At 44.7% G+C, this 15,823-nt stretch overlaps 1 protein-coding gene across 1 annotated transcript in view; it reads left to right on the top strand.

Annotated features, from left to right (window-relative positions):
• The first annotated feature begins 13,917 nt into the window (after nucleotides 1–13,917).
• Nucleotides 13,918–15,823, top strand: part of ORC5 (origin recognition complex subunit 5) — an 80,526-nt gene continuing 78,620 nt past the window's right edge. The window contains 1 exon segment of the mRNA XM_033161707.1: nucleotides 13,918–13,957. Coding sequence (XP_033017598.1) covers nucleotides 13,948–13,957 — 10 coding nt within the window. The 5' untranslated portion in view covers nucleotides 13,918–13,947.

A 15,823-nucleotide genomic window follows, 5' to 3' on the forward strand; every position in this document is an offset into this window, starting at 1 on the left:
ATGACTCACGCAACCTTTCACCTAATTGTACCTGTATATATAGAGGTGCCGATGTTAGTGTTTGGTGTGGGTTGGTTGGAGCTGGTAGTGTTGATGTGTGTACAGTTGGTCAGTTGTTTTGCAGATAAAGACTATAAAGAATAAAGCAGAAAATACTCTGCAAGGACACTCTTCTCGTGGATCTTTTATGCTGACAAGGGTCCGAGGACCAGGCTACAATTTGCAAACTACCGATACTGTCAGGGATCAAAGCATTGCTCGGAAGAGAGGGGGGAGAGCATAGATGAAAGGGCAGAGAGAGAGAATTGGGATTCAGCCAGTCAGGGGGAGGAGTGTAAATATCGAGAGCAATTACCGATAATAAGTACAGATACTTCCTCATCCCCCAGCCCCCATCAGCAGACGTCTCAGGAAGAAAGAGAAAGCCCTCACGCTGTCAGTAGCAGACAGGGGAAGGAACAAAGGGGGAGACGTAAGCTCAGACGTCATTTCAGGGCGACTAGAGGCTTCCTCTGCTGGAAAAGGCGCAAAGACTCTAGTCCGGAAGTCTGTTAGCTAGGAGTGTAGTCATGTTTTATCACTCTGTAATTATCAATGTCTAATAAACAGCTTTAAAGCTCAATGCGTGAGCCGGCCGTTACTCACAGCAACATCAAAGGCAAGAGCTGCCGTGACAGATACCTTCAGAGGCAGCCCCATGTATGACACATTGCAGTAATCTCACCTAGATGTCACCAGAACACAAGCAACAAAATCTAGGCTATCTCCATCCAGGCAGAGTCACAGATGGACCACCAGCCAAAGCCAATAGGTACACCATGCCACAGAGGAAACTTGTGCCTCCAATGAAAAATAGTTGACCTAGAACGGTGGTTCTCACAGGGTGTGGTTTCACACTGATGAGGCAAGAGAGGTTGGCAAGTGTGAGAAGGGCAATCAAAGAAACAGTTGAACATTTCAGTGTAGTAGTGTACTATCAAAATAAATGTTTTCATTTGCAGAATATAGATAGATAACTTTTCAAAATCAAGCACTGCTTGGAGTTCTTTTTGTTTTCCAAAGTATTTCTTATCAATTAAAAAAATCAGTGTGGCATACATAAGCAAATTTTCATTCTGAAAGTCTGCCCCAGTGGAAAAAAGTTTGAGGAGCACTGATCTAGAAGTCTATCTAAGCTGTTCACCTTCAGGGGGCATACTAGCCCATGCAGAACTGGGTGCACCCCACCCGTCAAGTCTGAGGGAACATATCTGGGATTGTCATGATGCACACATGAAACACGGAATTCACTAAATTATAGACCATCACAGTAACATCATACTATTAAATATAACTAGTCTAGAACATCACCAGTGTTGACAGTTGATGGAACCGCTTGAGAACATGGGGAAATCAATGGGTAACATTTAAGGTATATCAGCTCCTAACACAGTGAACCAAAATCTGCCCTCTTTCAGGAAAAGGAAAGGGAAAAGGGAAAGTGACATGAAGTCATACTCCCAGCTTTCATTATTACAGCTCTGTTTGGGTTCTGCACAGATTTTGTCCATGCTTGAGTGTACATGACACCCTTTCTGTTAGAAGCGGGACAGCTTCATTATGGCAACATCATTCCCAGCCGCCACATTTCAGAAAGAAAAAACAAAAATGGGGACAGCTGAAAAGAAATGCTGAGAAAAGGTGCAATGTAAAGGGGGCCAGAAACAACCTCAAGTATGTAGATGGGGAGAGCCCAGCAGCAATAATCCCTCCTATTTCTTTTATTCAGGCGCTGGGTGCCATTGCATAAGAAGCCAAATGTGAGATGGGGGAGAACCCAACGGTTTACAGAGCTCAATATTTCAGGGATGGAAGAAAAAAAAGGAAAAAACCCTAAGGGACAGGAACCCTAAAAACAACTGCGTGAACTCAGGGACTTAACAATGCTGACTGTCGGGGGAACCAATCGCCGAAGAATTGATGCTTTTGAATTATGGTGCTGGAGGAGACTCTTGAGAGTCCCATGGACTGCAAGAAGATCAAACCTATCAATTCTGAAGGAAATCAGCCCAGATTGCTCATTAGAAGGACAGATCCTGAAGCTGAGGCTCCAATACTTTGGCCACCTCATGAGAAGAGAAGACTCCCTGGAAAAGACCCTGATGTTGGGAAAGATGGAGGGCACAAGGAGAAGGGACAACAGTGGACGAGATGGTTGGACAGTGTTCTTGAAGCGACCAACATGAGTCTGACCAAACTGCAGGAGGCAGTGGAAGACAGGAGTGCCTGGCGTGCTCTGGTCCATGGGGTCACGAAGAGTTGGACATGACCTAAACGACTATACAACAACAACATCCTGGTCCATGGCTGGCTGACTGGATGCAGGAACAGTTTCTTGCTGGTCCCATTTTTCCTTTCCAAGAAGGCAAATCAGCTCCCGATAGATGAGGTCTGGGAAGGATTTGCTGACTCTTATGTCTGACCCTGGTGATCAAACCCCATATTAAATCCATGTTGTAGACTTAAGAGCTTGGCTCTACTTTGTTGTTGGTTTGATAGATACAGGTTTCCATTTAGTCACTGGCCCATCTTAACACAATCTGTGAAATATCATGAGGCACAACCCTTTGCAAAGGGAGGAGGATTTAGAAAAGTTGAGGAATGTGTTGCCTCTTTCAAGGCTGGATTATTGCAATGTATTGTTTGCCAGAGCCAGCTACCGTGTTATCTCTAGTATGCAGGAGCTCAAGTTCTTTCAGGCACTCAGTTGTTTCAACCAAATATTCCGTATTTCTAATTTCTGCACTGACTTCCTAATACTTCTTATACTTAACTGTTTTCTGCTCCTTGCCCAAAGAGCTCAGAGTGGCATTTTAGCTTCACAACAGCCCTGTCAGGTAGGTTAGCCTGATAAACGGTGTTTTTGGGGAAACACCCATTGCTGAGCTGCTGTTTGAGCACTGCCACACTGACTTTGGCTGGGCCATTACCGGTACATCCTTTATGGCTTTTCAGCTTACATATGTGGCTGATATATCAGTGACGGTTCAGAGGTGTTTAGACCTGTTTCACACAGAAATAAAACACAAAAAACTTAAAGAACCACCAAACTCCATGTTTGCATCTGTTATAATAATAGTTGTCATTCAACCTACATGGGACTTTATAGAGTTTCCATGAGCAAAAATGTGGTTCTGTGGAACTTGGGTTATGTTACAGCTTGGGATTAAATTATGAAAGTCAAAACAATTTTATGTAAATAACATTTAATTTTGGAAAGCATTTATTTTTGCTACTTCACTTCACTTCACTTCACTTCACTTCAATCTCATCTTTCCTCCATGGAGCTCAAGATGTTTTATCCCCACAACCAGAGCCAGCCCTAGGCATTTTGGCTCCTGAAGCAAACCACAAAATGCATGCCCTACTACAGCAGGGGTAGGCAACCTAAGGCCCGTGGGCCAGATGCGGCCCAATCACCTTCTCAATCCGGCCTGCGGACGGTCCGAGAATCAGCATGTTTTTACATGAGTAGAATGTGTCCTTTTATTTAAAATGCATCTCTGGGTTATTTGTGGGGCCTGCCTGGTGTTTTTACATGAGTAGTATGTGTCCTTTTATTTAAAATGGATCTCTGGGTTGTTTGTGGGGCCTGCCTGGTGTTTTTACATGAGTAAGAATGTGTGCTTTTATTTAAAAATGCATTTGTGGGGCATAAATTCGTCATTTCCCCTCCACAAAAAAATATAGTTCCCCCCCCAACAAGGTCTGAGGGACAGTGGACCGGCCCCCTGCTGAAAAAGTTTGCTGACCCCTGCCCTACAGTCAGGGAAGAAGGGGTGAGTGAGATCTACATCAGGAACAAGAGGGAATAAAGATCTACATCGGGAACAAGGGTGAAAAGTCCAGCAGCATATCCATTTGCAGACAGTCCTCCGAGGCGGTTTGGGAGGAGATCCAGCCTCCAAGGGGTGCACCACAATCATCGCTGCCACCATGCAGCAACAGTAGCAGACAATGCATTCCTTGGAGCTGACTCTACTGCCGCTATGGATTCTGTCACCTGAAGCGGTCATCTCACCTTGCCTCATGGGTGGGCTGGCCCTGCCTGAGTAAGATGAGTTAGCCTGCCCCAATTAGTGACTGGTCTATGTGAGCTTCATGATGAGTGGGGATTTGAATCTAGCCTCCCAGGTCCTACTCCAACACTCTCACAATTACACCTCATTGACTCTTTATGTTCACAACCTAGATCTGGTTTCAGTCAGTGTGAGTTAGGAGTAGAAGAAGTCTTTGTGAGAACCAGGATGGCTAGAGGCAGTCTTATGTTGTTCTAACGAAACCAGTTTAGTTAAACACAGCTTTCAGTTCCATCTGTTCAAGAGAGAAGAAACTAACAGTTCAGTTTGCATGGGTGCTGTGTGACTACACATTTGAACTCATCTGGCCTGCTGTGGGAAGCGGGCTCATGTCACATATAGTCATCTCCTTAAAGTCAGCAAGACAAAATTCACATAACACTTTCCCCATTCCTGGGTGTCAAGGACCCATGCCTGTGAATTTCCTTTGTCTGTGCCACTGATTGGTTCCTGCCCACACCAGACACATTTGCAAAACAAATGGAATGGTGCTGTATGCTCTTTGCTTGTTGTTGTTGTTGTTGTTGTTGTTGTTCAGTCGTTCAGGTCGTGTCCGACTCTTCATGACCCCATGGGCCAAGCACGCCAGGCACGCCTATCCCTTCACTGCCTCCCGCAGTTGGCCAAACTCATGTTAGTAGCTTCGAGAACACTGTCCAACCATCTCATCCTCTGTCGTCCCCTTCTCCTTGTGCCCTCCATCTTTCCCAACATCAGGGTCTTTTCTAGGGAGTCTTCTCTTCTCATGAGGTGGCCAAAGTACTGGAGCCTCAACTTCAGGATCTGTCCTTCTAGTGAAGCACTCAGGGCTGATTTCTTTGAGAATGGATAGGTTTGATCTTCTTGCAGTCCATGGGACTCTCAAGAGTCTCCTCCAGCACCATAATTCAAAAGCATCAATTCTTCGGCGATCAGCCTTCTTTATGGTCCAGCTCTCACTTCCGTACATTACTACTGGGAAAACCATAGCTTTAACTATACGGACCTTTGTCGGCAAGGTGATGTCTTTGCTTTTTAAGATGCTGTCTAGGTTTGTCATTGCTTTTCTCCCAAGAAAGCAGGCGTCTTCTAATTTCGTGACTGCTGTCACCATCTGCAGTGATCATGGAACCCAAGAAAGTGAAATCTCTCACTGCCTCCATTTCTTCCCCTTCTATTTGCCAGGAGGTGATGGGACCAGTGGCCATGATCTTAGTTTTTTGATGTTGAGCTTCAGACATATTTTGCGCTCCTCTTTCACTTTGACTTATCCACACATAATGCCTAACCTGAGTTTCCTGTTCCTAAACAGAATGGACCAAACGGTAGACTAAGGTCACACAAAACGCCAAGCTTTCTGCCTTCCTGACAGAATAAATACCGGTAAGTGTGCAGATTGGACAACTTTCTCTTTGGCAACGTTGATCCCAAAGAAAAGCTGTATTTGCCTTTCTTTCAAGCCACCCTCTTGTAATTTCTGACCCCCCCTCCAACCTCCCCACACCCAGAACTAAAAAGGATAACTTCAAACTACAGCAAAATGCTTTTCAATTATTAAATTTGCTGCTGTGGGAATGCTTGCAATACCTGGAAACGCTGGGAAGGTAATGGCTCTCATCAGCGTGACTCAGAAGTGCTGTAAGCGCAGATGAAGAAAGCTTGAAGAATGTGCACGATGGCTGGAGTTTGTGCTACCACAGGGAAATCTGAAGATTCCCCATGTGCAAAATTAAATCGGAGAAGCCTTCTTTTTATAGTCAGATCAAGAATGAGCAAAAAACAAAAAAACAAAATGCCATTTACAATTTTGGTAGCGGAGGAGGAGAGATGACATTGGTGGAAAGGAAAGGCGGCAGGCTGCCTGTGGAACCAATTCCCCAGGTTCACATGAAACCTTATTAGAAACAATCTTCAACAATGGGAGGAAAGCACTGCCCCGAAGGCTGACCCAGTGCAGCATTCAAAGGTGAGCAGATTTCCCCCAGAGGTTTTGAGGAGGATTCCATTATTAAGCCCATGGTAAATGCCCCAGTATCACTTGCAGCATTCAAAGCTGTCTTGATCTCTTCTGCTGAGCACATCTTTTCGGATACAAAAACGAGACCTCCAGAGAGGTTTCCAATGGAGGGGGTAGAGGTCTGATATCGAGCCAGGGCATTGGGGGGAAATAGGCATGTCTCAACATCATGCCATCAGCCCTGAGTGCTCACTGGAAGGGCAGATCTGAAGCTGAGGCTCCAGTTACTTGGCCACCTCATGAGAAGAGAAGACTCCCTGGAAAAGACCCTGATGTGGGAGATGGAGGCGGGACAAGGAGGAAGGGGACGACAGAGGATGAGATGGTTGGGACAGTGTTCTTGAAGCGACTGGCATGAGTTTGGCCCAACTGCGGGAGGCAGTGAAAGATAGGCTTGCTGGCGTGCTTGGTCCATGGGTCACGAAGAGGGGCGGACACGAACCTGGAACGACTGAACAACAACAAAACAACAACATCATGCCAACAGTTACAACGGTTAAACCTCCCAGCTGCCTTTAACACTTTCTTTATAAGCAAGCAAATAGAGGGGAGATTGCCCAATAAATCCTAATGTGTATGCACTACTACACTTATGTGTGTGCGAGTGCAATGGAGAGCAGTGTGCTCAATTGGAGTCTATTTACACATGCGAGTCACACTTCCTTTCCCAGGTTTGCACACAGGTGTCTCTTGCCCAATTTCTCTTACCACCTGATTATTGTACTTTGTTTCAGCTGAACGTGTGAAGAACCTTCCTTGTGAACTCCTTCCACCGTGTGCATTTATTATTCCCCACCACCACCACCCTCTCAGCCAAAAAGGCTCTCTGGGCAGATCACATAAAGCTGAAAATCCAAATTCTAAAGAGGCTCAAAACACCAACGGAAGGAGAACTGGAGAGGAAAGAGGAAAATGAGCAAAGCCAGGCACCAGTTCTTAAAAGTGGTCAAGATGATATGATAGTTCTGCCTGTGGTGATACGTGTGATGAGCCTTTTATGAAACGGTCATCAATGATGAGCATGCACAGGAAATCAATCTCTGGTCTTAGCGTAATGTTTCTAATTGGCTCCACTGAAAGGTATTTTGGTATTTTATGAAAGCGTTATTTGTGGTGCCTAATCTGTGGTTCTCCTTCCCACAGGGGAGGCTGCATTATACCAGTTCCGGACATTTATCCATCTAGCTTAGTATTTTCTGCTCTGACTGGCAGTAGTTTTCCAGAGTCCCCAACGGTGGTCTTTCACAGCACTGCTACCTGAGGTCCCCTTACTAGAAAGGATTGAAAGCTGCATCTTCTGGATGCAATGCTATGGTCCCCGCCTATCAGTACACTTACTTAAGCACCCGCTGTCCCGGCAGGGCTTGTGTGGACCTTTTGCACCCTAAGAATCATAATGCTAGATCAGGATGAAGGGAACCTGTGGTTCTCTGGGTGTCCCGGACTCCAACTCAGCTGGCATAGAAAATGGTTCAGGGGTGGTCCAGCAATATTGCAGGTCCATGGGTCTCTCATCCATGCCCTAAACCACCAAGCCAGACAACCCTCACTGTTTTCCCCCCTTCTTGTTGAATTTTTTTTCTACTCAAACAGACCTTATTTAATGAAAGCCTGTTTGTTGACCTCAGTTATTTATATGATGTTTTACATTTAATTGCAGCTGTATGTGTTGTAAAGCTGCTCTGAGTGACAGAGTTACACTATAAGGTTGGAATATAGATATAATAATAGTAATGCCATCAGTGAGTGAGAAACCATTGGCTAGGCTGAAATTTAGCAGACCTACAGATTGCTAATCTTATCTATAATCAGGGTTTAGCAAGAGCATCACAATGTGCTGTAGCATCTTAAAGATAGGAACACATTATTACGCCATAAAGCTTTTGTAGACTACAGTTCCCTTCATCAGATGCAGAAATGGCTATCCTCAGTTGCCAGGATTATATGGGCATAAAGAAAAGGGGGAGATTCTAACGCTGGGGGTCAAATAGCAATGGAGCACTTTAAAAAGATATGGGAACTAGATATGGCACATAAAGTCTTCCCAGGGACTTGAGTAAAATTTGGGAATTGTGGCCCTTAAAATTTGTTAAAATTATAATACAGATGGTATCACACTCCTTTGCAAATGTCAAAAACATTTCCTTCTACATTGCCTAATTGTTGGAGGGGTAGCAATAAACTTGGTACACATTATTATTTACAAGGGAATGTCAGTTGGTGCAAGATTTTTGGGATTTAATTTAGACAGAATTGATAAATATTATTAAGGAAACAATTGCTTGTTGTCCAAAAATTAAGTGCAGTGAAATTTGTGAACAGTACCTACAAAGGAAAAAAAGGCTTCTTCGTTTGATTACATGCAAAATTATATTCAAACAGAGCCTGCTGCAGAGAAATCCCAGAGTGTCAAAGAGATTGCACATGTTCTGCTATACAGGCTAATAACCCACCAGTGGCACGCTGCATTATTTATAAGTTTGGTTTATTGGATGCATATTAAAGGATGAATAGAAATAATACAGATTATATCATGGGATCTAGATAAGGTTTGTGTTTATTAATCCTCTGTTTGAATAGGTGAGGAGTTTTAGGTGAAGAAAAGCTAGGTTCTGGTTTTTCGCACCCTTGGTTTACAGTGCAACCACCCCAATATTTCATCGGGTTCACTCCTTATTTATGCCATTGGAAATAAGATTTAAAATTCCTTCCAACACATAAAAATTGGAACAGAATAGGGTCAGTTCCACATCCTGCATTGTGTTCAAGGGTGAGGAACTAATCTAGGCTAGGATAATCTAATGTGCTTTTTCTTGCCAAGTATTACTAATGAATCATGTAGAAAATTTACTCTTTGAAAGTTTCTATAGCGTTCTCTGGGTAAAAAAGTATCATTCCTTTGCTGTCAGAATTTTCTTCACACTTTGGGACACTGCTATCATGATATAACTGAAGAAGATTTAGTACTTAATATATCTATTGGTATTGATGAATTGTTTCTTTACTAACATAAATCAGTATACTGTACAGGGTGCTAGGGGAGGGGTAGTATCTCTGGTGGGGGTCATGATGTGCTCCTTTTGGGGTAGTTTGTCCATCTTTGGCCCCTACCCTGCACTCAGCTCTCACCTATAGCTCCTAGAAGCTGCCAGCGTGCGACAGTGGCCGCACCCCGGGAACGGCTTCAACTGGCCAGCTAAACCAAGTGAGGGTAGTTGTTGGGTCTCAAACTCTCATTGAGTTAGGAACTTCCCCTGCATGCGAAGACAGGCTCTGGTAGATTGAGCAGACGAGACCAATAGTGGGTTCAACGGCAAACAACAGTTTCTGCACATGCTGTGTAGAGGGAAATGAGGGGCAGGTGGGGCTCATCAACCTGGGAAGGTAACCTATATAGGAGAAGGAAAACTCTGATCCTAAACCTCCACTGCCTTGCAGGATATCTTTGAGATTATCAGTGTGTTGTTGTTTTTGCTTGGGGTACACAAGGGTACACAGTACCAGCACATTTTATCCCCCCCCCAATGTTAAAAGTGTGGCACTTACTCTAATAACTTCATGGTAAGTACCAGCACATTTTTTCCTCTAAAAAACAATATTAAGTTACTTGATAGTGTGTATAATATGTACATATACAAGTGATTGTAGATATTTTAGGAATACCAGGCACTGTACATTGAGCCAGTGGTTTTTCATCAGTAATGGGAGCAAGGATGATCCCCTGATCAGGGCCGTAGCTAGAGGGTGGTAAGGAAGGCCTCTGCCAGGGGTGCAGAAGAGGTGCCCCCCCCCCGCAAATCGGCTAAAAAATATGTCCATAAATATGTCTATAATAAAAGCTAACTTGTCCTTGGCTAGGGGGTGCAGGCTGGACAGTCCTGCCAGGGCGCAAGGATACCTAGTTACGGTTCTGCCCCTGATAACTAGGTGGAATGAGATGCCCTTCAAAACCTGAAGAAGTGGACCCTTCTTCCTCCAAGGATTACAGAGAGAAGGGGAGGGCAAAGAGAAAAAAGGAGCAAAGATTTATATCTGGAGCTAGTTGGAACTGGGGTTACACCTTTCAGAGGGCTGGAAAAATTCCTAGCAGGGGATTGCTGTTTGATACAGGAATGCCTGTTTGCCTCCATTATGCTCTGGTTGTAATTTGTTTCTTTGTTTTATGAATTTATTGCGACAGTTGCATAAATAAAAGCAGTTAAGGCATTGTATATACAAACCTAATTTTATTTTTATTTTTTAAAAAAATCAAGTCTAGCTATAAAAAGCAGTTAAAACAAGAACACCAAAAATCATAAAATCAATTTAAATCCAAGAGCGATACCAACTGGATAAAGATCTTAGAAGCTTTAGCATGAATGAATATTAGAGATTGACAGTGTTGTGCTCTTTATCCAAAGGAAATCAAACCCTGTAGTATTAGCTCCTGCAAATTCCACTTGGTAGAATCGGGGAAGTATATAACACTATAACATTGAGTCCACAACAGTTTACAAAGATGCTGGAAGAGAACGTTTCTGAAACTTTTTTATTTATTTTAAATCCGTGATTGATCTGGTCTTCCTGTTGACAAGTAAGGGCAATTTGCAAGAAGCAGCATTAGATTTTTGCAGTTTGAACGCTCGTAAATCCTACCATGTGTTAATGTGCATCCATATCAAGTTGTCAACTTAATTCACCAAATGTCAAAAGAAATGCCTCTCTTCAAAGGCAAAATAATTCATGAAGAAAACATGATTTATGTAGCATTTTTATAGGAAAGGCAACCTTGATTTTATAAACCACGAGGTAGTAAAGCATTCCAACTACATGTATATTAAGCTACTGGTTCACCACTTGTTTCTTAGAAAGATAAACTAGATTTAGTCATGGGCAGGAAATGTATTCTTGCTGTAATCTGAGCCTGAACAAAGGTACTGTGTATGCAGATTGTATGTTTGAAATCCTTGGTTCAGCTCTGACTGTTCTGGGTTGCTTTGGGCTAGTTATGATCTCACTCTTAATTCTCAGTCTGCAAAATGGGATTAATCAACTGATCATCAGGACTTGCATTGATCCATGTGCGCTTTGCAACCCCTAACAACCAGCTGGTGGTTGGTACAGCAAAGTGCTGTTTTACACAGGCCTCTGCACAAGCTGATCAGCAGCACCCGCCAAACCCCTTTTGCTCCAGCCACCAGTGTAGACCAGGTGGGTTTAGCTTGCCCAAAATGCCCTTGCAGGAGAAATTAGGAGACTTCAGGCTAGAGGGTTACCCACCACGGATTAAGTAAAAGAAATATCACCACCTTTTCCAGTCGTTTGCTCATGTGGTCCACATAAGTTGGTCCCCACTGTGCCTTGCCTTGCACTGGTGTAAGTTCATCATTATCCTACGTTTCCATCAACACCAACTCATTGCAGCTGCAACATCAAAAGAACTTCTGATGCAGCAACTGTGATATAGCCACCATAGGAACTGTGCAACTCTTCCGCCAACCTGGTTCCATAGGCAGACCCCTGTCAAGAGAATGCGCCAGGAATCATGCAGCATTGTCCCTTCGGAATTACTAACCATCCCTGCACCTTTCTTCCTGCCCCCTGTCCATGGACTGTAAGAGTTGTATGAATGAGGAACAGGTACCTTCCACTCTTCCCATAGGTCAGAGGTTTTCAGGTCTTTTTGAGTCCACGGCTCCCTTGACCAACTACATTCTTTCTGCATCACCCCTGTAGGGCTCAGGAGCCCAGTTATGTCACCCCTTGCCTGCAGAGCTGGCAGCTTCTCGCCCTTTCTTGAACACCCTCCCTTGTGGAATGTTCCCTCAGCCTCCTCCCCTCTACCCTCGCCTTGGAAGTCCTCCAGGCAGCCACTACTGTCATCCCTGGTCTCTGAGCTGGCCCACCCCCACCCCACCTGAAGGAGAGGTGCCTCCCAGAGGCACCATCCGTTTGCGGAGCTCATAGCTGGGGCTGCTGCAGTAAGCAGCTGTGCAAGCCTTCGGGAGGGAGAGATGTGAGAGGGCATCAGAGGAGGGAGGGCAGGAAAAGAGGGACAGAGGCCAGTGTTGCCTGCGGCACACCCAACCATCATTCAAGGCACCCCACTACCATTGGTCAGTTCTGAGCTTTGCTTTTTTAGAAAAAGGAGAAGAGGAAGAGGAAGAAGAATTGTTACAGATTTAGGGGATTGGTTTGGATCAGGGTTTCCCAAACTTGGGTCTCCAGCTGTTTTTGAACTACAACTCCCATCATCCCTAGCTAGCAGGACCAGTGGGCTGGGATGATGGAAAACTGTAGTCCAAAAACAGTGGGAGACCCAAGTTTGGGAAACACTTGTTTGGATGATTCCTGGTGTGATTTCGTATCTACCATATGGAGGTCTGTAGCAGAAGGAACAGCTGAACTGATCAAACCAGTTTCTTAGTTAAGCCAATCCAGTTAAGTACCTCCCATCTCTATGACTGAAGAGGTCGCTGAAGTGATGATGCTCCCTAGGAGGAGGGGTAGGCATTTCCACACACCTTAAACAAGCTGGAGGAAATATCATATTGTAATCGGAGAGAACAATAGCCAAGGTAGTCTGTGGGGGGGTCTAGGCTGGATGCTGAAAAGACACTCTTGTGTGCTGAATTCAAAGCTATGGCTTTGAGGATACAAACATCCCAGCAACCTAATGGGGAAGCATAATCTGCTGGAGTGTTAATGCGATAAGCCCTCCGATCCTGCGCTCAGGTTGCACTTATGTGTAAATAAAACCATATATTCTAAACCAGGGGTTACCAACCAGCCAGTGTTGGTTGTGCCAGTCACAAAATAGCTGCTATTGGGGGGTGGGGGGGGGTGGCATGACCACAAAATGGATGCAATGTAAATGGAAAGATACAAGTTGAGATCCTACTCCAGGGAAAATGCTGCTACCCGCATCGCCATTGCTGCCGCCACCAACTCTCTGCTCTAGAGACTTCATTGATGAGGTCCAATATTCATTTGTGAAATTTCTATAAAGTTCAATGGGAATTACGTAGAGTCATTCAAGAACAAAGGCTAATGCTCAACCAGTGCTGCTCATCAGAGCTTGACAGGGGGTTGATTCTGGAAAATGCTGATCACTTCACTCTGATCTTGCAAGGACGGAAGCGTTTGGTTATTTGTTGCTTTAAATTAATTTTATTTAAGATGCAAGTTCTCAACTGAAGGGCAGATTAAAAGGAGAATCTGAGCAAAAAGTGTCTGGTCTTGGTCCAAGCTACCCGAATGTTCTGCTACTTCTGCATTTTTTATTTCATAGCAGTTGTAAGGAACATCAAAGACCATCTATTCCAATCTCCTGCTGATGCAGAAGATCTGCTACTACAGTATCCCCGATAGGCTAGCATCAAGCCTCTGCTTAAATCAAGGAGAGTCCACCACCTTTCAAGCCATTCAGATATTTGAAGGCAGCTGTCATATCACCTAGCAATAGTCTCTCGACCTAGTAATAGTCTCTTTTGCCTCCTTTTTAGGGTAAACTTTGATGCTTTGAGCCAAGGTGCTCACAGCAGAAAACCCAAGATGGCGATGGAACATTGATCTCTGACAACAGTGTTTTCTTTGTCATAAAGCAGGGACGTAAAAAATAACTTCCACCCTACTGGGAATGTTGCTTTAACACATGGTTTGGGTATTATGCAGGTGTCTAACTGAGTTACAGACACAGTCACAGATTTCCTTTTCACCCACTATGCTGTTTGACATAATGCCTTGATTCATAAGCAAGTTACATGGGTGTAACCAGATTGCTCTTTGATCTTTTTTTGGGAGCGATGCTTGCAGTGTGCCTCACAACAACAAACAACATGAAGGGACTGGATAATGAAGGAAGGTATGTTGTCCATGGAGCTTCTAATTTTATAAAGATATTGAAGTAGTAGTCTTAGATTGTATGGGGTGTGGGCAGGGTCTGGGGAGCTGTAGTACCTACTTCTGGGGTAGTCTGTCCAACTTTGGTCCCCACCCTGCACTCAGCTCTCAACTGAGGCTCCTAGAAGCTGTCAGCATGCGACAGCAGCCACACCCTGGGAACGGCTTTGACTGGCCGGTTAAACCAGATGAGGGTAGCCAATGGGTCTCAAACCCTTGGTGAGTTAGGGATTTCCTCTGCATGCAAAGACAGGCTCTGGTGGACTGAGCGAACAAGACCAATAGTGGGTCCAATGGTCAAAAAGGTGGTTTCTTCACTTGCTGCGGTGGGAAGTGAGGTTGCCCATCTCAGAGGAAGAAAGCTCTGACCCCAAACCTCCGCTACCTTGTGGTTTATCTTCTGGAAAAGAAAAGGCTAAGGAGTAAACCCTACACAGATCTGGAGTGAAATTCCTAAGACAGTCGGATGTTGCATTGTGTGCCTCCTTCTGGCAACTCCTGCAGCCAAGTTAGTTCCAAATGCATTGCTTTCATTTGGACCACATCATTGAGGCCAGGGTTGGGGGTTGGGGTGGTCTTGTCGTCTGGGCAGCCCAGCTGTCTCAAATTAGGGAGAATTCTTAGCTGCCTCCCCAGTCTGCATGTAGCTGCAGGGCCTCCACCATATCCACAGCCCTATACACATAGCAACATGGGCAGGGAGTGAGAGCGCCGACAGATCACTACATCCGTGGATGCTGGGCCAGCCATCTTCCTGTCTCTGGGAAGTCCAGCTGGTGGCACTCTGTAGGTGGTGGCTGGGGGAAGCTGGCAGGGCTGGATGATGGGACACCTGGATCACACAGCTTGGGCTGGTGGTGGGCGCAGCAGTCCAAAACACTTGTAGGGATCCAGGCTGGCAGTTCAGTTAGGATAGTATGCCTTTCCCTGCTCTCTCTCCATGGCCTTCAGATGTGCTGCTCTAAAGAACGAGGTGGGAAGGGATTTGACATATTTTCAGGAGACGGCAGGCAGACTAGGACGAGTCTCAGGGGTTCAGATGGTGAGCAAGAATGGTGTGGTGGAAAGTTGCCATCGGTTTCTGCTTGCAATTGGCTTATTTAAGTCTAGGAATGGGAATGATGCCAAAGTGTGCCTGGATTAATAAGGGTCTTTCCCTCCCATAGTACATCTCACAATCTAGCCTCTAGCCTCTCTTACACCTGACCTAATGTAGCCATTCCACCCAATGGAAATGGATTGGGGCATCTGTGAGCAGTGCAATTTCTCACGCATTGTAAAGCTAAATTGCAGTTTTTGCTCTGTTCCTAAAAGAAAGAAAGAAATCCTTCCTATGGATTAGGTTTCCATTCAGTTTGGTAGCGATAAAATATTAAACAACTATGAACAATGCTGGGTATTATTGAGCACCAGCTTTCTATCTTATTTTCTATTAACTGGGCGCAGAGTTCTCTCTTTCAGAGTATCGCTATAGCTCAGCTGAAATCTCAGCAAAGACAAAAAGATTTTAAAACTTGTTATCATGTCAGAGCACATCTCACAGCTCCCCTAGAAATTACCTTCCTTGTGTATGTGTGTGTCCCCGATTAACAGGATATACATAATGAGCTTGCCTCTGGGTTCTAATTTAGGAAAACCTCCAATTTGGGTTTTCTTATGTACAACTGCCTTACATCCAGCTGTCACACTTGATGTGCTCTTTTCCATTACATCCGCGATAGCAAATTCCACCCCTCCTATGCATTGGCACTTACATCAAACCCACATTGTCAGTACCTGACATCAGTGCCTGCTGTTCAGTGACAGTAACACACCACCAAAGGTGCAG

Source organism: Lacerta agilis, chromosome 10, assembly GCF_009819535.1.
Source record: "Lacerta agilis isolate rLacAgi1 chromosome 10, rLacAgi1.pri, whole genome shotgun sequence".
In the NCBI taxonomy this organism is placed as follows: Eukaryota; Metazoa; Chordata; class Lepidosauria; order Squamata; family Lacertidae; genus Lacerta; species Lacerta agilis.